Here is a 23,730-nt window from a genome sequence, read left to right as displayed (position 1 = left end):
ATACACCTAGGAACCCTGCGGGCCCATAGGTCCGTGTTTTTTTGATGCAGAAGCTTGGCTTTTTGCGCAAGATGAATGATCCTATGATCTTCTATTTACAGCCATTGTACTGAGTGGTGTGTGTGTGTCCTGGGCTCTCACCTGGGTTCTGGTTGTTCCTGGGTCCTGTGTGCTTTAATTCCAGAGGGTGCCTGTGAGGTTTGCCCCTGTGTTGGTGCAGTGCTGTGTCTGACACATGTTTTCTTTCTGCCTCTCATGGCGCTGGCTCGCGGCCATTTTCAGTGTGGGTAAGGGACAGCATGCTGCAGAGGGCCATTTTTCCGGTGATTCGCTATGCAGAACACTGGCGGCAATTTTCTTGAAATCGGACCATGTTTTTTGTGCTCTAGCAGCAGCTCCTGTGCCCTCAGCTTCCTGTTTTTGTCATCACAGAGCACTGGGAGGCCCTCTGTGTAATCTGGACACGTGTTTCAGATCGCTCAGCAATCGTTCACCAATCGTGCTGACGGACTGCCACCGACACAGCTTTGGTCCCTCTGCATCTGGGAGCGATAGGGATCTACAGGCACTGCTGTAAAACTGCAGAACTCCTCAGGGCGGTGAGTCCAGCGGGTTAGAACCCCTCAGTCAGCGGCAGCAAGGAGGGTGGGACTGTCACTGTCCTAAGTCCGCTTTGGGTGGCAGACAGGGTAGGGTCAGCATGGCTTCAGAAACTGGTGTTTCTTACCCCAAAATCCAGGCAATTGCATCCGGGTCACCTGCGGACTGCGCGGTCCCTATGGACACCCTGACGGCGGTCCTCAATTCGTTCGTTGCCAAGATAGAGGCGGTGCGTGGGAAGAAAGGTGCTAAAAAGCGGTCCTTGCCCAACCCCCCTAAAGGGGGGTGCTCACAAGCGGCTTTTTCGTCCACCCGGAGCTTCGACAACATGTCCCCAGCCCGAGAGGACGCCCATGGATGGACAAAAGTGCCTGGCACCGCAAGCCTCAACAAAAAGTGCTACCGCATGAAGGTTCGCCCCACCCTTGTTTTCGGGTGGGGGGCCGTCTTCGGGAGTTTGCAGCCCAGTGGTCCTCTCGACTGTCCGACTGATGGGTTTGCAATCTGATTTCCTCCGGCTACAAGATAGAGTTCCTCTCTCTGCCACAGAACAGATTCTTCCCCTCCAGCATACCCGTGTCCTCGGTTCGCCGGGAGGCCCTGTTGGGGTCGGTAAGGGACTTGCTGAATCAGGTGGTGATTGTACCGTCATCCAGGATGGGAACCTGCACATACCCATATTCCTGAAGCATCAGAAGTCGATTTGCAGTCGGGGAAGCCCACTATCAGTTTGTGGCTCTCCCTTTTGGCCTGGCATCAGCCCCCTGAGAGGGTGGCTCCAGTTTTGGCGTTGCTGCGGCAACGTGCGATCAAGATCATGGGATACCATCATCATGGGATACCTAGACGATCTCCTCCTGAGATAAAGAAGTCGGTGTTGGTGCCGACCCAGCATCTGGAGTACCTAGGCTTGCTGCTGGACTCCTTGGAAGCGAGAGTGTTCTTCCATCAGACAAACTGCAGACCCTCAGATCCGTGGGTTCATTGCTTCATTGCTTTTGCATGCGAGTCCTGGGGCTCATGGTGGCCTCCTTCGAGACAATACCGTTTGCCCGGTTCCATACCAGAGTCCTGCAGTAGGAGATTTTGTCAAAATGGTACAAATCTCAATTGTCCCTGGATCGCCAGATCCAGGTGAGCCAGTCAATCAGAGACTCACTGATCTGTTGGTTGAGGTCCCCGGTGATTTAGTCAGGAAATTCTTTCCTACTTCTGAAGTGGACAGTGATCATAACGGACGCCAGCCTATCCGGCTGGGGTAGAGTGATGAGGGTTCAGTCGGGTCAGGGCCTCTGGCCGACGTAAGAATCCAGGTTGCCGATCAATCTGCTCCAATTGAGAGCGATCACACTGTGCCTATCCACATGTTCAATGAGACTGAAAGGACGTCCTATCAGGATCCAATCAGACATCGCCACCGCGGTGGCATACGTCAATCACCAAGGGGGAACAAGAAGCTCAGCTGCTGCTTGGGAGGTCGCTCACATACTTCGGTGGGCAGAGCGACTGGCAGGTGGACTATCTGAGTTGCCAGTTGTGAGTTGTGGACCCAGGAGAATGGGCATTGCATCCGGAGGTTTCAGGTCACTGTGCCTGAGGTGGGGCACACCAGACGTGGATCTTCTGGCCTCCCGTCTCAATCGGAAGGTGCCAAGATTCGTGTCCATGACAAGAGATCCGTGGGCAGAGACGTCGGGACGCGCTAGGTGGCTTTGTGGGATCAGTACCAGCTAATCTACGCCTCTCCTCCACTAATCTGTTGCCACATCTGCTTCGCAGTGTGGAAGCCGAGGGGATGCCAGTAATACTGGTTCCCCCGGATTGGCCTCAGCGTCCTTGGAACGTAGAGATGGTGCGTCTGGTGGCCGACACTCCCTGGCGACTGCCATTGCGGGAGGACCTTCTGGTTTAAGGTCCGATTCTCCATTCTGCTTTACCATCACTGGTTTTAACGGCATGGCTATTGAGAGTCAAGTGTTGAGGAACCTTGGTTTGTCGGAATCGGGGATCCCAACCATGTTGAGAGCACGAAAATCTTCCTCTCGGAAGATATACCATCGTACCTGGAAGGCCTATATCTCCATGTGTGAGGAGAAAGGATGGCATCCGCGCTCCTTTTCCATATCCAGGATCCTGCTTTTTTTTCAGCGAGGAGTAGACCGGAAATTGTCATTGAGCACCAGGAGGGTTTCGGAACTGGCGGCCTTGTCTTGCAAGTCGCCCTATCTGCTTATCCACGAGGATAAGGTAGTGTTGCGTCCGCAACCGTCCTTTCTACCAGAGGTAGTTTCGGCTTTTTCATATCAATAAGGACATTGTGTTGCCATCTGTGTCCTAAGCCGAAACAACTTAAGAAGGTGGCCGTTCACACTCTGGATGTGGTTCGGGCTCTTAGGGTGTATTTGTCTGCCACAGCTCCCTTTCAGAAGTCAGACTCACTGTTTGTTTCAGTGACTGGTCCAAAGAAAGGCAACCATTTCAAGGTGGATCAGACAGATTGCAGTACAAGCCTACGCCTTGAAGGGGCAGGTGCCCCCCTTTCCGGTCACGGCCCACTCCACGAGGGCAATCGGAACGTCTTGGGCTTTCCGACACCAGGCGTCCGCTGTTCAGGTGTGTAAGTTGGCGACTGTCCACGCGTTTACCAAATTTTACAGGGTAGACGTCAGTGCATCGGCTGATGCCTGTTTTTGGCCGCAACGTTTTGCAGGCGGCTGTGTAGTTGCAATTAAAAAGGCAAAATTTAATTTTTCCTGGTATTTCGAAAAAACAGTACTTGTTTTTTGGGGTGATCACTCCTGTTGAGGATACCCTGATTTTAATGTACTGTTGCATCACTTCCGCTGTTTTGGTGCAGTTTTTGGGTAATCACTCCTGTTGAGGATACCCTGATTTTTGTGGTGGTTTTTCCATGCACCGTTTCACTAGTTCCCACTTGCCATGGTGGATAAAGTTTTATGCTGTTTTCCCACCCCTCGTTTGGCGATGCTTGGGGGCGTCCCATTTTGTTACAGAGAGGAGCTGTGTCGGTCGGTGAATATAGGAGAAAATAGGATTTTTTGTACTCGCCATAAAATCCTTTTCTCTATAATTCACCGTCCGACATAGCACCCACCCCTCTTTTTTCTCTTTACGTTATACTGCTTGTTGATGTATTGAGTCTGATAGGGCAGGCTGTGGGTGTTGATGCCTAGGGACTGCCCCCTGGGCAGAACTAAAAGTTCTGAAGTGTTGTATTACAACTTTGCCTAGTAATCTCCAGTGATAGGGCTGACAACACATTTTGTTACAGAGAGGAGCTGTGTCGGTCGTTGAATTACAGAGAAAGGGATTTTACGGTGAGTACAAAAAATCCTATTTTTTTTTTTTACCGTCAAATCCTTTTCTCTGAAGTCCACTGACAAACACATCACCCTCCCCTCCTATTTGTTTATGTTATACTGCTTGTTGACGTACTGAGCTGCAGGAGGCAGGCTGAGGGGTTATTACCAGGGGGACTGCCCTCTAGGCAGAAGTGTAAAGTTCTTTTGTTTTTTCACATGTATTACATGCCTAGTCCTCTCCTGAATGTGGCGTAATAACCCTACGGTCAAGATTAATGGAGCGGTCAGTCAGTGAACTTCAGAGAAAAAGATTTTATGGTTAGTACAAAAATCCTATTTTTTCAGCTGCCCCTGAACTCTCCTCTGTTATCTTATCAGTACATGTGCACAGGGTCATTTCTAGACAGTGGAGTTTAGAAGCCTTTTTTGGAATGCAAAAAAAGGGTTCAGACGGATGTTCAGAGGCATTTGAAATGACAAATGCCTGTAACAGCTTGTAAACGCTGCCAAACGTGGTAACTCGCGTTTAGCAGCATTTCGTTTACAGTCGTTTTTCATTAACCACTAGGCGTCCACGCTATAGCCGAAAGACGGCTTCAGCGCGGACGCCAATTGCTGGGAGGCCGTCCTTGGACATCTTCCTGTTTACTTCTGCGTTGCGCGCTCCTGCAAGCACACATCGGGGAAGTTCTCTGCTGGCCGTGTCCCCTGGACACAGACACAGATCGCTGTAAACGGCCAAAGACAGCGTGCCCAATGAGAGATGATCTCATATGTAAACATATGAGATCATCTCTCATCGCCGGCTTTCCCTCCTCACACAAAAAGCGTGTGAGGAGGGACAGATAAAAGGGCTGCAGCGGCCGTTAGGTAAATAAATAAAGTGCCCACAATGTCACTACCACCTGTCCCCACTGCCACCTGTCAGTGCCATCTGTCCCCAGTGCCACCTGTCAGTGCCATCTGTCTCCAGTGCCAGCTGTCAGTGCCATTTGCGTCAGTGCCATCTGTTCCCAGTGCCACTTATCAGTGCCATCTGTCAGCAGTGCCACATAGTGCCATCTGTCATCGGTGCCATATCAGTGTCACGTGTCATCAGTGCCACATATTAGTGCCATCTGTCTTCAGTGCCACGTATAAGTGCCATCTGTCATCAGTGCCACGTGTCATCAATGCCACATATCAGTGTCATCAGTGGCACGTATTAGTGCCATCTGTCATCAGTGCCACGTATTAGTGCCACGTATAAGTGCCATCTGTCATCAGTGCCACATATTAGTGCCATCTGTCATCAGTGCCACATATTAGTGCCATCTGTCATCAGTGTCACGTGGCATCTGTCATCGGTGCCACGTCAGTGTCGCTGTCCTGGTGCTCCAGGGCCTTCAAAAGTGTAATAGGTAGTCAACATGTTAGATGTGTAATTTATGCTCCTAGAACACCTGATGGCGCTCCGTGCATGTTGGGCCTCTCTGAGTGGCTAGGCTGTGGAAAAGTCCCACACATGGTATTGTAATATACATTTGTGGTATACACATTCCATGTGAGAGAAATAACCTATTGCAATTACAATTTTGTGGAAAAAAAAAATATCTTAATTTTGCAAAGAATTATGGGGAAAAATGACAACATCAAAAAGCTCGCCATGCCTCTTACTAAATACCTTGGAATGTCTACTTTCAAAAAAGGGCTCATTTGGGGGGTATTTGTACTTTCCTGCCTTGTTCGGGTCACGAGAAATGAGATAGGCCACCAGTACATCAGATTAATTTTGTATGATTTGCACCGCAGCTTGTAGACTCTCTAACTTTCACAAAGACCAAATAATATCCACTAATTTGGGTTATTTTTTACCAAAGATATGTAGCAGTATAAATTGTGGCCAAAATTTATGAAGACAAATTAATAATTTGCAAAAATTTATCACAGAAACAAAGAAAAATGTTTTTTCCAAAGTTTTTCAGTTTTTTTTCATCTATAGCTAAAAAAAAAAACAAAAAAAAAACCCAGAGGTGATAAAATACCACCAAAAGAAAGCTGTGGGGAAAAAAACACAAAAAATTAATTAAGGTACAGTGTTACATGACTGAGTAATTGTCATTCAAAGTGTGAGAGCACCGAAAGCTGAAAATTGGTCTGGTCACGAGTGGGGTTTAAGTGCCCAGTGGTTAAAAAAAAATGCTTCTAGATGAAAACATGGCATGTAAACTCTGCTAAACTGACTTTTTTAGACTCCGGTTTCTAGCTGTCAAGTTAAATTATTTAGGAGAGGCTAAACAACGTCCTTTGTACATGAAGCCTTACCAGCAAATTAAATGCCTTGCAGTAGCAGACTATCACGTTCAGATTGTGACATGGCTGTTGGTCTAATCCCTGTTTATAGTGTCCTGGAACCTTTCCTGATTCTTCCACAAATTTAGGAGATACAAGTCATATGGTTTCCAGAAGGATTTCTGTCCTCGCTATTTGCAAATGTCCACATTACAGTTCAGTTTCTTAAGACCTTTGGTTAGGTTATCAAGTTTGCTCTCAACCCCCTCTTCGTTTGGAATGCTGATGCACAATTCAAAACACAGCCCAAGTCTCCTTCCAGAAAAGTGTCTGCTCTCTCTCAGAACTCATACTTGAAATTTAGCTTAAAGTGGTATTAACGCCAAAAACAAAAATTTTATTTATTGCAGCTTGCCAATGCTTACAGTAGGTGCCGCCGATATTGAGTTTCCAGCGCGATCCTGTCGGACAAGCGAAGGCCCCCCCCCGAGCCGTACCAGGCCGCGTGCCCCCCCACCCCAAAACACCTTGTTCCCGACAACCCCGCCTCTTCCTGACAACCCTGGCCGTTGGTTGTCGGGGTCTGCGGGCGGGGGGCTTATCGGAATCGGGGAGCCCCCTTTAATAAGGGGGCCCCGGGATCCCGGCCCCCCACCCTATGTGAATATGTTTGGGGTACAATGTACCCCTACCCATTCACTTGTGAAAAAAAATGTAAAAAAAACAACACACACAATTTAAAAATAATTTATTGCACTGCTCCGGGGGTCTTCTCGCCGGACTCCTCCGCTATCTTCTGCTCTTTTACGGTGACCTCGGCAAGAAGAACCGAAGAGGGGGACAAGACCCCCGAATTTGGAAGAAGACCCCCCGGGCGGCGGCGAAGAAAAGAGGAAAGCCAGGCTCCTCCGCTAGTAAAAGAGCAGAAGATAGCGGAGGAGTCCGGCCAGAAGACCCCCCAAGACGGAAGACCCCCGGAGCAGTGCAATAAATTATTTTTAAATTGTGTGTGTTGTTTTTTTTTTCCACAGATGAATGAGTAGGGGTACATTGTAACCCATACTCATTCACATAGGGCAGGGGGCTCCTGGATTCCGATAAGCCCCCCCGCCCGCAGACCCCGACAACCAACGGCCAGGGTTGTCGGGAAGAGGCCCTTGTCCTCATCAACATGGGGACAAGGTGCTTTGGGGTGAGGGGGCCGCAGGGCTTCCCCCAAAGCACTCACCCCCCCCCCCCCCCCAATGTTGAGGGCACGCGGCCTGGTATGGTTCAGGAGGGGGGGGGGCCCGCTCGTCCCCACCCCCTTTCCTGACCGGCCAGGCTGCGTGCTCGGATAGGGGTCTGGTATGGATTTCGGGGAGACCCCACGCCGTTTTTTTTTTCGGCGTAGGGGATTCCCCTTAAAATCCCTACCGGACCTAAGGGCCTGGTATGCCTCCGAAGGGGGAACCCATGCCGGTTTTTTTTTTATTTTTTATTTTTTTTTATTTGGCATGGAGTTCTTCCTTAGGATTCATACCAAATGCAGTGCCTGGTATTGGCGGGAATCCAATTCGGATCCCCGCACCAATGTGAACCCGGCCAGCGATGCTTGTCGCTTATCGGAAAAGGAAAAGAAACATGTTTCCTTTCCCGATGCGAGCCGCCTCGGCGCTGGCTCCCGCGACGGTGCTCGCAGGGTGTGAATCTCGCCGATAAAAGCGGCGAGATTGACACAATATCGCGGTCACCTACTGTAGATGTGATGGCTATACAGTAAAACCTTGGATTGTGAGTAATGCAGTTTAAGAGCGCTTCGCAATGCAAGCCTTTTCTTTTTAATGCTGACTCACTTTGCGAGCATTGACTCGCAAGACAAACGGGATTTAAGCCTTTCGGGTGTACAGTACTGCATGTCCCCCCCCCGGCCACATGCGTTACTGCATACACTAGCAGTGAAACTGGAATAAATTATCTGAGTTTCTATGGGGAAACTCGCTTTGATATACGAGTGCTTTGGATTACAAGCATGCTTCTGGAACGAATTATGTTCGTAATCCAAAACATCAGGTCTAAAATATGTCTACTCAAGTTCTCTGTAATGGATCCGTTGCCAGAGACAGTGGGTCGTGCATATTCTTATGTACTTTTGGAAGGGAGTAAAAGGTGGGCGTCCTAGATATTTAATGCGTATAAACTCCCAAACCTTTTTTTTTTTTTTTGGTTATGGTGCCATTTCCAAAAGCTGTGTCCACGAGATTATAGATCTGTTTGTTAAATATTTCTCAGATTCAATTTTTCAGACTTTTTTCTTCAATGTGAATTTAATAGGTGCAGCTTCTTTACCTGAACCACCACATTTATGTAAAAGTTACAGTTGATTAAATCCGTCTGATCACTTTCCTCCAAAAGAGATATAAGTTGGTCAATAGCTTTACTTTCATTTTATTTTAGTGGTGTTGGATCACTGACTTCCCTATTGTACAAATTTTTTTGGAACAATTTACAGGTGAATAAAGTAAGTGTTTGATAAGATCAAATTGATCAAAGTCTTCATTAGGACAAAATCCCAAACTCTTCGTAAGGAGTTGTCTCAGAGGTAGTGAAAGGGTGTGATGATAGGTTTATCATATTCCTTTTAGTGTCGAAATCTGTGGGTGTGCTCAAATCTATTTCTGGTTATTGTTTACTACAAAACTGAAGAGTCATGGAGTTGTGGAGGGTGCCTAGGGGGATTTCCTCAAAAGTTTTGCCAGTGTCCAGTCACCTAAAGGTATGAGTATGTAACCCAGGGACTTTGAATACCAAGCCTGTGTCTTGTACTGTACCAAGACGAAGAATTTACAGATAAGTCAAAATTCCTCTTTTTTTTCCCCATCTTTGTAGGTAGATTACAATCCCCATGATGCAGACTGGTCAAGAGAATTGAGAGGGCCCAGCCTAATCCACGTGAAACATTTGGACAACTGGTTGTTGGTATATACCCGGCGAAACTACGATGCAGCTAATATGTTAACACAGAACTTGTTCAAAGTATCACAACAAATGGGCATTAGAATGAGTAAAGCGATCATGTAAGTGTTGCTGACGTTTTTGGAATAATGTATGGTTAGTATATACAGTAGCTAAACCAACCCTTCCCTATAGTTATATATACACAATGTAATAATATATATGTATATATATATTTGAATTCGTTTTAAATATTAAGATCTTCCCTTCAATAATGTTACTTGAATTTACATTTATGTTGAATGCATTGCTGCTTAGAGAACCTGGCACTCATATTGAAAAATAAAAGTTAAAATATGGTGTTTTCGTTCTTGTCCATTGATACACATTGCAATTCAGATAGTCGGGTTTTACGATGCCTGCGGGAAGTTTGGACACAGATAAACCAAAAAAATGTAGACCAGTCCTGGATAATCAATGATTTTACCAGTGAGTGTGACATAATGTACAACGTACAGTATTTATGCGTACTATGTGCACACATAGTACAGTTAGGAGATTAACCACTTACAGACCGGACTATTTTGCTGGTCAAAGACCAGACCACGTTTTGCGATTCGGCACTGCGTTGCTTTAAAGAGGAAGTAAACCCTGATGGGTTTACTTCCTCTTTTTTTCCCTGCAAAGGTAAAGCATAATGGACTACTATGCATCGCATAGTAGCTCATTATGTGTCACTTACCTGACACAGGAGCCAGCGAAGTCGCCGCTGATCCCTGTAGTCCGCCGCGTCCATCTTGCTGGTGGCGTCTTGCAGCTCCGACCAATGACAGCGGCGAAGCCGCGATGACGTCACTCCCGCGCATGCGCATGGGAGTCGCGTCTCGCAGCTCCGACGCTGCCATTCGGCGAAGCCGCGATGACGTCACTCCCGCGCATGCGCACGGGAGTCGACAAATTAGGCAAATCCATTCTTGGACTTGCCGCATTTAGTGCGCCTGCGCGCCGCTGTCTACGGCGCATGCGCCGTAGACAGCGGTGCCCATTTTCGGGCAAATATCTCCTAAACCATATATGTTTAGGAGATATTGCTTGGACCTACAGGTAAGCCTTAATCTAGGCTTACCTATAGGTCAAAGTGGTTTGAAGGGGTTTACTTCCTCTTTAACTGACAATTGCGCGGTCGTGCGACGTGGCTCCCAAACAAAATTGACGTCCTTTTTTCCCCACAAATAGAGCTTTCTTTTGGTGGTATTTGATCACCCCTGCGGTTTTTATTTTTTGCGCTATAAACAAAAATAAAGCGACAATTTTGAAAAAAACACATTATTTTTTACTTTTTGTTATAATAAATATCCCCCAAAAATATATAAAAAAAACATTTTTTTCCCTCAGTTTAGGCCGATACGTATTCTTCTACATATTATTGGTAAAAAAAATCGCAATAAGCGATTATTGATTGGTTTGCGCAAAAGTTATAGCATTTACAAAATAGGGATAGTTTTATAGCATTTTTATTAATAATTTTTTATTATTATTTTTTTTACTAGTAATGGCGGCGATCAGCGATTTTTATTGTGACTGCGACATTGTGGGGGACCCATCGGACATTTTTGACACATTTTTGGGACCATTGTCATTTATACAGTAATCACTGCTATATAAATGCAGTGATTCCTGTGTAAATGACACTGGCAGTGAAGGGGTTAACCAGTGGGTGGCAGTGTAGGGGTTAAGTGTTCCTAGGGGTGTGTTACTAACTGTGGGGGGGTTGGGCTTTCATTTAGTGAACACTGATCTCTGCTCCAATCACATGGAGCAGAGATCAGCGTCACTAGTTGCTAGGCAGAATGGAGAAAGGCTGTTTACACGGCATTTCCGCCATTAAGCCGTCCCGTGAGACGATCGCGGGTATGCCCGCGGCGATCGAGTCCGCGGGTCCCGCGACCGGACTAACGAGGGTCCCGATGGCAGGGCGGCATTGAAGATTGGACGTACCTGTACGCCAATATGCCTGCCCGTGCCATTCTGTCGACGTACATCGCCGTGCGCTGGTCGGGAACCGGTTAACCACTTGCCGTCCGCCTATATACCATCAGTTAGACTGTGCAAACTGATGTACCTGTATGTCAGTCCGTGTATAGCAGAAAGTAAAATATATATAGAATTTTTTGTTTATAGTGCAAAAAAATAAAATTAAAACACAGATGTGATAAAATACCGCCAAGAGAGCTCTTTTGGGGGAAAAAAAAATAACAAAAATTGTATTTGGGTAGTGTCGCATAACTGCACAATTGTTAAAGCAATGCAGTGCCGTAAATCTTCCAGAGCTGAAGTGAATTTATATATACTGGTCTGTATATAATTTTCAGGGTACAGGCTGTACATTATATATACACCACACTGTACATTATATACCAACCAGTCTGTACCTTGACACTGTGCGGTACATTATATACAGACCAGTATGTAACCTGATGACACCATAATGTACATGTACAGTGTATATGTTATATACACTGGTTTGTATATAATGTACAGTATGGTGTCAACAGGGTACAGACTGGTCTGTATATAATAAGAGGAAAATAGATATGGGAGAGAGAAAGGGGGGGGGGGGGAGTTGACGGAGGGAGGCAAATATAGAGACGTGAGGAGAGAGGCTAGAGTGAGAGGAGGGGAGAAAAAGACATGAGGAAGAGGTTAGTGGGAGAAAGATTTGAGATAGAGAGCGAAAGGAGTGATGAGGCTAAGAGCTTCAATCAAGCTCAAGGTTATCTGCTGCTGTTTCTGATTACAAAGTGTGAATGTGCATGCACTTTAGAAGTAAACACACTCTGAGACACGTTCAGCTTGGTTACTTCTAAATTTCTGGTTTATTTCTGGGCGGTGTTAATGTTTTATACACAAAGATCCGTCATTGCTATGTTAGTCTGAAAGGTACATCTCATTGGTTGAAATACAAGAGAAATGGAGAGACTTGATGTTTGAAGTTTGGTTGAAGCTTGTTCTATCGTCACTTCCACACTCTTCTAATGTGTGGGAAGCAGGGGGTACCCGCCATCTTTAGTTCCAAACAGAGAGTCAATCTGTGTACTATATAATAAGTAAGGAGTTGCATAGAAACATGTATACACATAAGCAAATAGACATTTCTCTTATATTCACCGACCGACACAGCTCCTTTCTGTAACTAAATGGGTTGTATAGCCTGTCATTAGGAGAACTAGGCAAAATTGTTACACAATACACAGAACTTTTAATCCCGCCCCAGGGGGGCGGACCCTGTGCTATCAACCCTCCTCACTGCTCCCAGCTTCAGTTTTTATTTTGCCTTAGCAGGAGAATTACCTAGAAACCCTGCGGGCCCATGTTTTTGCTGCAGGTGTGATGTTTTTTGTGCAAGATGAAAGATCCTGGGATCTTCTATCAACTGCCGGCTGGGTGACAGGCTGGTTAATGATATCCTTGTAGTCTCCCCAGTCCGGTCATCGAGTGTGAGCAGGCCGCAGCTAAGGCTCGGCAGGCTATGATATGCCTCAGCTCCATAGGTGTTCGGTGAGCTTCAATGCTCCGGGGTATACATATGACTGGACTACTGCTGTCTGGATCACAGTATACCGGGCCAACAGCTACCCTGTAACTGTGCAGGAGTAGGTCTTTGATGGAATGTCTCCCAGCTTTTCAGGACTGGTAAGTATGGCTCTCCCTTCCTCGGAGGGGTGAGCAGCTGGGCATTCCCTGGAGGGTTGATTCGTTGGCCACCTCACCTCCTTATCTTCTCTCCCAAGTCCCTATCACCCCTCCTGCCTCCCTCTGAGGGGGGTGGCTGCGGGTGGTGTGTGTGTGTGTGTGGGTTTGCTGGTTTCTCACTTGTGGGGGCTCTGTGCGGCTGGCATTGGTCCTGGTCCCGGTCTGGGGGGTCCCAAAAGTGTTTGTAGAGGTTGTTCTGGCTGTAGGCAGGCAGCACATTTCTAGTTTTGTTCTGTCACCGCATGGCGCTGTCCGGCGGCCATCTTGGATGTGGGAAAAGCCTGTATTCCCCTGGTGAGCTTCAGCAGCCATCTTCTTTAGGATCTCCTATTTAGTTATATTGGCGGCCATTTTCTTGAAGCCTGAGCGCTCTTCGCCGCAGGTCTCTTGTGGCAGCATTACATGTGCTCTCACTTGCTGTTTCCTGTATCCACTGTGTGTACAGGACGCTGGATGGCTCCTTGCTGAACGCTGAAACTAGCTCTGCAGAACGTTTCACCGCTGTTATAAGCAGCTGCTGCTGACATAGTTTTCTCCTCTCTGCAACTGGGAACCTCCTAGGGACTACAGGCACTGCTAGTGGCATTCACAGAATGCCCCAGGGTGGTGAGTCTAGCGCTAAGCACCTCCCCATGCGGCGGCAGCAGGAGGGTGGCACCTTCACTGTCCTAAGTCCCCTTGCAGGTGGCAGACATGCTAGGGTCAGCATGGCTTCAGAAACTGGTGTTTCTTCCCCCGAAATCCAGGCTATAGCAACCGGGTCACCTGCGAATAGCGTGGTGCGCATGGACACCCTGACAGCGGTCCTTGACTCCTATGTTGCTAAGATGGAGGTGGCACGTGGAAGGAAAGGTGCACGTAAGAGGCCCCTGCCCCCCCCCCCCCTGTCCTCTGGGGAGAGCTCTGATGCAGACTCGGTCCCTGCAGCGGCTGGTGACCCCTGCTCTGACCTATCAGACGTGGCTGACCAGGACCATTCGGACATTGAGAATGATTTCGGGTCCGGGCACGACAAAGCGCTTGTTGGAGCACTCATCACAGCTGTGCGTGATATCCTGAAGATTCGGGGGCCAGCGGATCCCTCTGCTGATGTACCTGTCCCTTTTGGGTCCCAGACGCCAGCACGTTCACCTAAGGTGTTCCCGTATTTGACTTATTTTGACAAATTCATCTACAGGGAATGGGGTCGTCCGCAACGGACCTTTTCGGTCCCCAAAAATTTGGCGGTGCGTTACCCCTTTGAGGACAGCCTTCTCAAAAAGTTATCTAGGTTAAATAAAGTAACCACGATCCCGGTTGAGGGGACTCCTGTATTCAAGGATCCCGCTGATAGGAAGGCCGAGGCGGTGGCTCGTTCCTTATTTACGGTTGTGGGGTCAGCCGTGCAACCTGTACTGGCATCCGCGCTGGTGTCGCAGACACTGAGTGGGCAAAAGTTTTGCACCGCGAATTGGGAGAGCAACAGGCCTCCCCTGTCTGCGTGGAACTAGCAGACCAACTAGTGCAAGGCTTCAAGTACGTTTGTGACGCGGCCCTGGATACTCTCCCTCTGTTATCCAAGCCTTCAGTGTCAGCTGTGGTGCTGAGGCACCTATTTTGGCTGAAATTCTGGTCGGCTGACCAGGCATCCAAGAAAGCCCTGACGGATCTTCCCTTCCTTGGAGAGCGGCTCTCTGGAGCCTCGTTGGCTGGCATTATTAAGAATGCCACTGGTGGTAAGAGTACACTACTCCCACAGGCCAGGAAGGCTCAAGAGCCTCGCCGCAGGCAAGTGCCCTCTTTTTCCCGCTCACAATCGGCTTTTTTCGTCCACACGGTTCCTTCGGCAAAACGCCCCCAGCCCGACAGGAAGCCCATGGACGGTCAGAAGCGTCCCTGGAACCGCAAGCCTAACAAGCCTGTGAACAAAAGTGCTACCGGATGAAGATTTACCTCCACCCACTTTTCAGGTGGGGGGTCGTCTTCGGGATTTTGCAGCCCGGTGGACCTCCCGGCTATCCAACCAATGGCTACAAGATAGAGTTTCTCTCTTGGCCTCCAAACAGATTCTTCGCCTTCAGCATACCCGTGTCCCTGGTTCGCCGGGAGGCCCTGTTAGGGGCTGCACGGTACTTGCTGAATCAGGGGGTGATTGTACCGGTTGCGGAATCGAAACGCTTCCAGGGGTTCTACTCAAATCTGTTTGTGGTTCCCAAGAAGGAAGAGGTACTTCCAATCTTGGACTTGAAGGCCCTCAATCACTTTGTAAAAGTGCAGAGGTTCAGAATGAAATCAGTTCGCTCAGTATTCGCTGCACTCCATTTTGGCATCCTTGGACATCCAGGATGCTTACTTGCACATACCCATTTGCCTTCGATATCAAAACTTTCTGCATTTGGCAGTCAGGGAAGCCCACTACCAGTTTGTGGCTCTTTCTTTTGGCCTGGCATCAGCCCCCCGAGTCTTTACCAAAGTACTGGCTCCAGTATTGGCGTTGCTAAGGCAATGCGGGATCGCGATCGTGGGTTACCTCGACGATATCCTCCTGAGAGCATCTTCCGCCTCAGAATTAGAGGAGGATGTGGTGATAACCTTGCAGACCCTGCAAGAACTTGGGTGGCTGTTGAACCTAAGGAAGTTGTTGGTCGTAGCATCTGGAGTACCTGGGGTTACTATTGGACTCCAGGGCAGCGATGGTTTTTCTCCCCTCAGACAAATTGATGACTCAGATCGGCGGTCAATCTACTGATGAGCCGCAAGTGGTCGTTGCTCCGCTTTTGCATGCAAGTGCTGGTAGCCTCCTTCGAGGCAGTACCTTATGCCCAGTTCCATACCAGAGTCCTGCAGAAGGAAATTTTGACAAAGTGGTACAATTCTCAGTTGTCCCTGGATCAGCAGATCCAGGTGAGTCAATCAGTCAGGGACTCCCTGATCTGGTGGTTGAGGTCCTCTGTGATTCAGTCCGGAAAACGTTCCTTCCTCTGACATGGACGTTGATCACTACTGATGCCAGTCTTTCCGGCTGGGGTGGAGTGATGGGGATTCAGTCGGCTCAGGGCCTCTGGTCAGCGGAGGAATCCAAGTTGCCGATCGATCTGTTCGAATTGAGAGTGATCAGGCTGTGCCTCCACACATGGTCGATGAGTCTTCAAGGGCGTCCGATCAGGATACAGTCAGACAACGCCGCGGCTGTGGCATACATAAATCATCAAGGGGAAGAAGCTCTTCCGCTGCTCGGAAGGTAGCTCACATACTACAGAGCGACACGTACCGGCCCTGTCGGCCATTTACATCCCAGGGGTGGAAAATTGGCATGCGGACTATCCGAGTCGACAGATGCTGGACCCAGGAGAATGGGCATTGCATCCAGAGATATTCAGGCTGCTGTGCTTGCGGTGGGGCACACCAAATGTGGATCTATTGACCTCCCGTCTCAATCGGAAGGTACCAAGATTCGTGCCCAGGACCAGAGATCTGTGGGCAGACGCATCAGATGCGCTGGTGGCTCCATGGGATCAGTACTAGCGGATCTACACCTTTCCTCCACTAAAACTGTTGCCACACCTGCTACGCAGAGTGGAAGCTGAGGGGATCCCAGTAATCCTGGTTGCCCCAGATTGGCCTCAGTGGCCCTGGTACGTCTGGTGCCAGACGCTCCCTGGCGACTGTCGTTGCGAGAGGACCTCCTATCTCAAGGTCCAATCTTTCACCCTGCTTTACCATTGCTGGCTTTAACGGCATGGCTGTTGAAAGCTAGGTGTTGAGGAACCGGGGTCTGTCGGACTCAGTGATTCCAACTATGTTGAAGGAGCGGAAATCTTCTTCCAGAAAGATATACCATCTTACTTGAAAGGCCTATATCTCCATGTGTGAGGAGAAAGGGTGGCATCCGCGCTCTTTCTCTATATCCAGGATCCTGCTGTTTCTTCAGCAAGGTGTAGACCAGAAGCTGGCGTTGAGCACCATCAAGGGGAAAATTTCAGCTCTGGCTGTCTTTTTCCAGCGACCCCTGGCGTCTCACTCACTAGTGAGTACCTTTGTTCAGGGGGTGCGACATGTAGTCCCTCCGGTGCGTCCTCTGTTACCTCCGTGGGATTTGAACTTGTTGTTGGCGCTTCAGAAGCCGCTGTTTGAGAATATCAGGAAGATTCCCTTGTTGACCCTTTCATGGGAACGTTGTCTTTCTAGTGGCCATCACATCGGCCAGGAGGGTTTCAGAATTAGTGGCCTTGTCATGCAAGTCACCTTATCTGGTCATCCACAGGGATAAGGTGGTGTTGCTTCCGCAACCGTCCTTTCTTCCAAAGGTGGTTTCGGCTTTTCATATCAATGAAGACATTGTATTACCATCGTTGTGTCCTAAACCGAAGCACCCCAAGGAGGTGGCCCTTCACACTCTCGATGTGGTTAGGGCTCTGAAGGTGTACTTGTCTGCCACAGCCCTCTTTCGGGAGTCAGACTCACTGTTTGTTTCGGTGGCTGGTCCTAAGAAAGGCATGACGGTCTCGTCGGCTACCATTTCCAGGTGGATCACACAGATTGTAGTACAAGCCTACGCCTTAAATGGGCAGGGGCCCCACTTGCCAGTCACGGCCCACTCTACAAGAGCAATCGGAACGTCTTGGGCCTTCCGACACCAAGCATCTGTTGCTCACGTGTGCAAGGCGGTGACCTGGTCGTCTGTCCATACGTTTACCAAGTTCTACAAAGTAGACGTAGTGCATCGGCTGATGCCTGTTTTGGCCACAAAGTTTTGCAGGCGTCCGTTTAGTTGCAATTGAGTGCTTTTCCTGGTTTTTCGATAAAAACGCAGTACTGTTTTGTTAATGCACCATTGCATTACTTCCGCAATGTTGCGGTCTTGGGGATCACTCCTGTTGAGGATGCCCGGTTATATGGCGGTGTGTTTTTCCACACACTGCTGTTTTTTTGTGGGTTTAGTTTCACTAGTTCCCACTTGCCATGGTGGATGAAGTTTTTATGCTGTTTTTTCCCACCACTCGTTTGGCACTGCTTGGGGATGTCCCATTTAGTTACAGAGAGGAGCTGTGTCGGTCAGTGAATATAAGAGAAAATAGGATTTTTGTACTCACCGTAAAATCCTTTTCTCTGTAATTGCAATGCGCAACAACACACGTTAGCACATATTGACATGCTTTCAATTGAAACTACATACAAGGGAAATAAAAACTAAAACCTCATATACACGGTACGATTGTTGGCAGGGGATTGTCTGTTGACGGACTGTGGTCCTGGAATCTTACCTTTTGACAATTGTTGTCCAACTTTCAGTCAATAAATGTTGGATGGCAGGCTAGTAAATTTTCAGGGGACCTCGGTGTGACATCAGATTTTTGTATGGTCAGTACACAAATCCGTCACACAAGTTGAAAATACAAACATGCATGCTTGGAATCAATGCTCACCAAACACAAAATTATCAGAAGGGGCTCAAAGGGTGGCACTCGAGCTGAAATTCCTCATAGTACGTCGCTACGTTTGTGTTTGTAGTGACAATTGTGTACGTTAGTATGCAAGACAATAACTTGGAACACTCCCTTTTGACAACAATCGTGTACCATGTGTACGAGGCTTTAGAGTAATTTCTGCTTCATAGCCTCTTCACATGGGCTGTGGCTAGATTGATGTATATTTGATTTAGTTTGATTGCACAGGTTATCCAAAATTTGTTAAATGGCACATATATACACTATGCACTTACTGTAAGTAAGAATTTCTTTCTTTTTTCCTCCTTTCTTTTTATTTTATTTTTTTGTCTCATTAAGGGTTGAAGTAGATGACAGTACAGATGCATATGTAAGAGCTCTCCAGCAGAAAGTCCAGACTAACACACAGATGGTAGGTGAAAATAATGTTTGCTTTTTGTAAAATTCTTTTTTTTTACAGCTTTGTTCCCTTTAAAAAAAAAAATGTCTTGTACAATATTTTTTTTTAACCTAGCAGCATAACGATTTAAGTTTTTTTAATTATTTAGGGTTACAGGTTCCACTGATTGGCAGAGACAGGAACACCAAAGACAATTTAAGCAGGTTTTACAGAATGTATTTTGGGGTGTAATTTGTTGTATGTGAGAAATAAGCTGATAATATGACAATTTTGTATAAAAATAAATAAGTAAATAAATCTTTATTTTGCAAAGAATTGTGGGAAAAAAATACAACTTAAAAAAACTCACTATGCTACTTAATACCTTGGAATATCTACGTTCTAAAAAGGGATCATTTGGGTGGTATTTGTACTTTCCTGGCTTGTTAGGCCTCGTTCACACGAACGATCTGTTCAGGTCCGCCTGTCAGTTTTGCACTGATGCTCCATAGACCTCTATGGAGTGGCGGATGTCAGCGGTGACATGTCCGCTGACATCCAACCCGATCCGAAAAAGTGTGAGGAAGGAAAACCCTATCTTTTTCCATCTGTCTGAGGATCGGATTACGACAGAGTCTGCGGTCTGTCGCCATCCGATCTCCCATAGGGGAGAACGGCGCTCTGACAGGCCCGTCCCTGCACAGTGTGCAGAGACAGACCTGTCATCTTCCTGCTCAGCGGGGATCGACAGAACGATCCCTGCTGAGCAAGCGGATGTTCACGGGGCAGATCATCATGGATCCGTCCTGTGTGAAAGGACCCTTAAGGCCCATACACACGATCAGTCTTTTTGACAACAAACATGCAAATTAGCTGTTTTGGAGCAACATCCAACCGTGTGTCCTCACCATCGGACAACCTTTTTTGGTTTTCATATGACTTTTGTTGGCTTTGCGAACGGACAAACCTTCTGGCAACAAAAGTCCGATGGAGCAAAGTCTGATCGTGTGTACAGAAAACCATAGGACTTTTGTACAAAGTACAAACAGGCATGCTCAGAACCAATGCAAAAGATCAGACAACAATACAGAAGTTGACCAAAGGTGGCGGTAAAGAGCAGAAAAACCACATGATTTGGTGAAAGTTGGCTGAAAAAGTCCTGCTGTGTGTATGCAATACAAGTTCAGGGCCGATGCCCTTTGTACAAAAATCCAAGGGAAAGTTTGTACAAAGTCCTATTGTGTGTATGAGGCTTTAGTGTCTCATGAAATGAGACTACCTGATGTACTGAAGGCCTGATCAGATGTGATCAATTTTCAGTGATTGGCACCATAGTTTGTAGACTCTATAACTTTGACATAGACCAAATAATATATACTAATTTGGGTTATTTTTACCAAAGATATGTAGCAGTATAAATTTTTGGTCAAAATTTATAAAGAAATATTACTAGTTAGCAAAATTTTATGACACAAAGAAAAAAGCATTTTTTTCACAAAATTTTAGGTCTTTTTTTATAGCATAAAAAATCCACTAGTGATTAAATACCACCAAAAGAATGCTCTATTTGTGTGAAAAAAAGGACGCAAGTTTCATATGGGTACAGTGTTGCATGACTGAGTAATTGTCTTTCAAACCGTGAGAGCGCTGAAAGCTTGGTCTGGGCAGGAAGGGGGTATAAGTGCACTTTATTGAGGTGGTTAAACGCAGCGTTTCAAATGCCGCTAAACTACAGCTCTGAATGCGATGTTTCTGCTTTCAAAAAATGCCTGTAACCTCAACTTTCTCTAAACTACTATAAATGGCTGAGTGTACATGTATGATATAGAGGAGAATTCAGGAGCTACAAAAAAAACTGCTCCTCAACTTCAGTTTAGGAGCTGTAGTAGTGTACATGAGGCTTGAGGCTGAGTTCACACTAGTCCAATGCCAGACATTGCATGTTATTCACATTGCATTGCTGTGCACATCACATGCGATGTCTGTGCAATGCGAATTTAGCCATATAAACTGGCTGAAAGATTTGCATTTACACCAAAATGGTGCAGGACCCCCTTTTTTTTTGTCCACACTGGAATCAGATCGCATGGGTGTTCACACTCATGCAATCCGATTCCTTTCTGATTTCGCATTATGTTCTTCAAACCAATTTGGGGGAGTCATTACGTTTACATTGACACCCGCAGGGCTTCACAGAGAGCAGTGTGAACTGCCTGCAAGGGAAATGCGATGCAGAAACCAGCACATGAATCGCGCTGGTTCCCGTATTACACAAGTGTGAACTGGGACTAAACGTTAATCTAAATTAGGTTAAACTAAAAGGTTAAACAAAGTTTAAACTAATATTGAGGTCTGGATATCAGTTAAAGTGTGGGACTAGGAATTGAGGCTTTATACTCCATCTAAAGTTCCAGGCTCCAGAACCCAGAATAGCACTTATTACAATCCTAAGAAAGCAAACAGTTTATTTCTTTCTCCATTGAGGATACAAGAAATCTTTCACCTTCAGGTTATACTGCCACTAACAAGAGAATTGACCCTTAAGGTAACTTATCTCCCAACCACCATGCTTGTGTCCAAGGAGGAAGGAAGTCTGTATAAAAGACTAAGCTATTTTCTTTATTTCTCTTATATTTATTGACTGGCACAGTTCCTCTCTTTAGAACATTGGGTTGTTACCCCACCTTTAGGAGAGGACTAGGCATGACATGTTAACATGTAATATAAAAACTAGAACTTTCTAGTTCCGCCCAAGGGGCGGTCTCTTAGGTAACAACCCCACAGCCTGCCTTGCAGCTTCAGTTTTTCTCAAGTCGTCTTCCAGGACGGCACCCTGAGAGATGACTTGTCCACCTGACAGGAAACACAATCAATCAAAGAGGTTAAAAGCCCCCGCCCCTCCCTGTGCTCCTCAGTTTTGATTGTGTTTCCCCACAGCAAAACCGTTTGTTATTTTTTTCCTAGACCTGAAGTCTGGGGCTGGTGGTCTCCCCCTGGGAGCCAGACCAAATGCCTGGGAACCCTCTGGGTTCGGCAGGGTGTTCTCATCCTTCCTGGGGGGTTTCCCTATATCTTCCTTGGAGGGGGGGGGGGCAGCAGAAACTGGAAGAGCCCCCCTGAGCGCTGAAGGACCCTGCGTACAGTGGTGTACCCAGAACTTCAGGGGCCAATTTTCCTCTCCTCTCCTTACCTATGCGGTGGCCGTGCAGAAAAGGAACCTGGTGTCCCCTTTGGCTCAGGGTATCTCTCTGAAGACTCCAGGTCTAGAAATCCAGAGGGTCTTTGGTGCAGCTGGAGACAGTATCTCCCCTTTGCATCAGAGGTGCTCAGCTTTCTGGGGAGGTTTGGCACCATCTTCCTGGAGCTTGGTGGAGGAACGACATTACTTCCTCCACAGAACAGGAAGTGAGCTCAGAGTTTGGGTCATTTCCTGTCTACAGCAAAATGGTGGCAGTATCAGCATGGAGGTAACCACAGCCTCAGCCTCACAGCTGATTTGCTAAATCGGGGACATAAATCCAGGAGGAGCAGGCGCCCACTTCTCCCACAGACTGGCTGCCTTCGCCTGTGTTAGCTGTCCGAAGAAGCTCCCTGGCGCCAGCGGCATGGAACGTGAGGAGAGACCTGCAGGGTCCATGGCCATGGAAGAGACCACGGGGTGAGTCTGATCGGCCGCCGGAGGTTTAGATGGGGGAGGGTACCCCAACTCTTCTCTGGGTGGTACAGTGCTGTATTGTAATGCCTGTATGTTTTTGTTTCAGGGGACGATGCCACTGCCCTTGGGGTTGCCAGCCGTCCCGTGAAATCTTCCACCCGCTCCAAGCGTTGTGGAAACTGTAATGCTAGATTACCCCCAGATCATCCTAAACCCTTCTGCTTTAACTGTATACAGAAGCTGACAGGGAAGGAAACATCTCAGATAATGGAGAAGTTTCTCACAGTACAAACTGAGATGCTGTCCACTCTGAAAGCCTTTCAGTCCTCCCTTAAGTCTAGAGATTCAGAGACTCACACCAGCAAGGACGCCTCCTCCCAGGAGGGCTCCGCTTCCTCTAGGGGGTCTAGACGGCGGGCAGACAACACAAGGTATCTCCGGTCTCAGGATTCAGAGGAGGAGGATGAGTCCGAATCCCATGGGCAGGGATTCTTGGACGAGGGTGTGTTGGACAGCCAGGAGGAGGATGAGGGGGAGGATTCCAGGTCTAGCAGGCATATCTTTTCAGCCGACGACATGGAGGGACTACTGAGGGCTGTTTACGCTTCCGAAGAGATTCAGGAGCCCACGGCACAGGTCTCTGCCCAAGACAAAATGTATAGGGGCTTAATTAAACCGCAGACCAGGGTTCTTCTGGTACATCCTGCACTCAGGGAGTGGAAGGATCCGGAGAAGAGGCTCCTAAAGTACAAAACATGGAAGCGTAGATGTCCTTTTACTGAGGAGGATGAGGAGAAGTTTTTCAAGACTCCTAGGCTAGACGCCTCCCTGGCACAAGTTTCTAAACAATCCGATCTTTCCTTTGAAGACACTGGGAACATCAAGGATCAAATGGATCGGAGGGCAGAAACTATTTTACGCAGGGCCTGGGAGGCTAACGCTGCAGCTATGAGCCCCGCGTTGGCCTCAGCCTGCATCGCTAGAATTGCGGACATGTGGATCTCTAAGCTGAAAGACCACATGTCCCACACTTCCAAGTCTAAGGAGGTCTTAGATTCATTGGAGGTCATAGGCAGCGCTGTTGCATACCTAGCAGATGCGGCCGTTGAGACGGTGCGCACAACCGCCAAGTCCGGTGCCTTACTGAACTCGGCTCGGCGAGCCCTATGGGTTAAAACTTGGGACGGGGATGGCTCATCTAAGACCTTTCTATGTGGCCTCAATTTTGAGGGTTCCCTCCTTTTTGGAACTGGCCTAGACCAAGCCCTTGCTAGGTCGACCGAAAAGGGGAAGAAATTCCCTACTAAACCAAGGAGGGATAGGAAGAGGTTTTTTCGTGGCCCCCAGGCAAAGAACCGCTTCTCGGAGAAAAAGGTCTCCCCTAATAGA

At 47.6% G+C, this 23,730-nt stretch overlaps 1 protein-coding gene across 2 annotated transcripts in view; it reads left to right on the top strand.

Moving 5' to 3' along the window:
* The window catches only part of PIWIL1 (piwi like RNA-mediated gene silencing 1), a 510,395-nt gene that overhangs the window by 325,852 nt on the left and 160,813 nt on the right, over positions 1–23,730 (top strand). For both annotated transcript variants that reach the window (XM_077461809.1, XM_077461808.1), the window contains exons 13-14: positions 9,063–9,250; positions 18,647–18,719. In XM_077461809.1, coding sequence (XP_077317935.1) covers positions 9,063–9,250; positions 18,647–18,719 — 261 coding nt within the window. The remainder of the gene's footprint in view (positions 1–9,062; positions 9,251–18,646; positions 18,720–23,730) is intronic.

Source organism: Lithobates pipiens, unplaced genomic scaffold (genome assembly GCF_037356315.1).
Source record: "Lithobates pipiens isolate NorthernLeopardFrog02 unplaced genomic scaffold, aLitPip1_a1.2 Scaffold_3, whole genome shotgun sequence".
NCBI lineage: Eukaryota > Metazoa > Chordata > Amphibia > Anura > Ranidae > Lithobates > Lithobates pipiens.
Note: the sequence above shows the minus strand (reverse complement) of the source record. Positions and strands in the feature narration are given on the sequence as shown.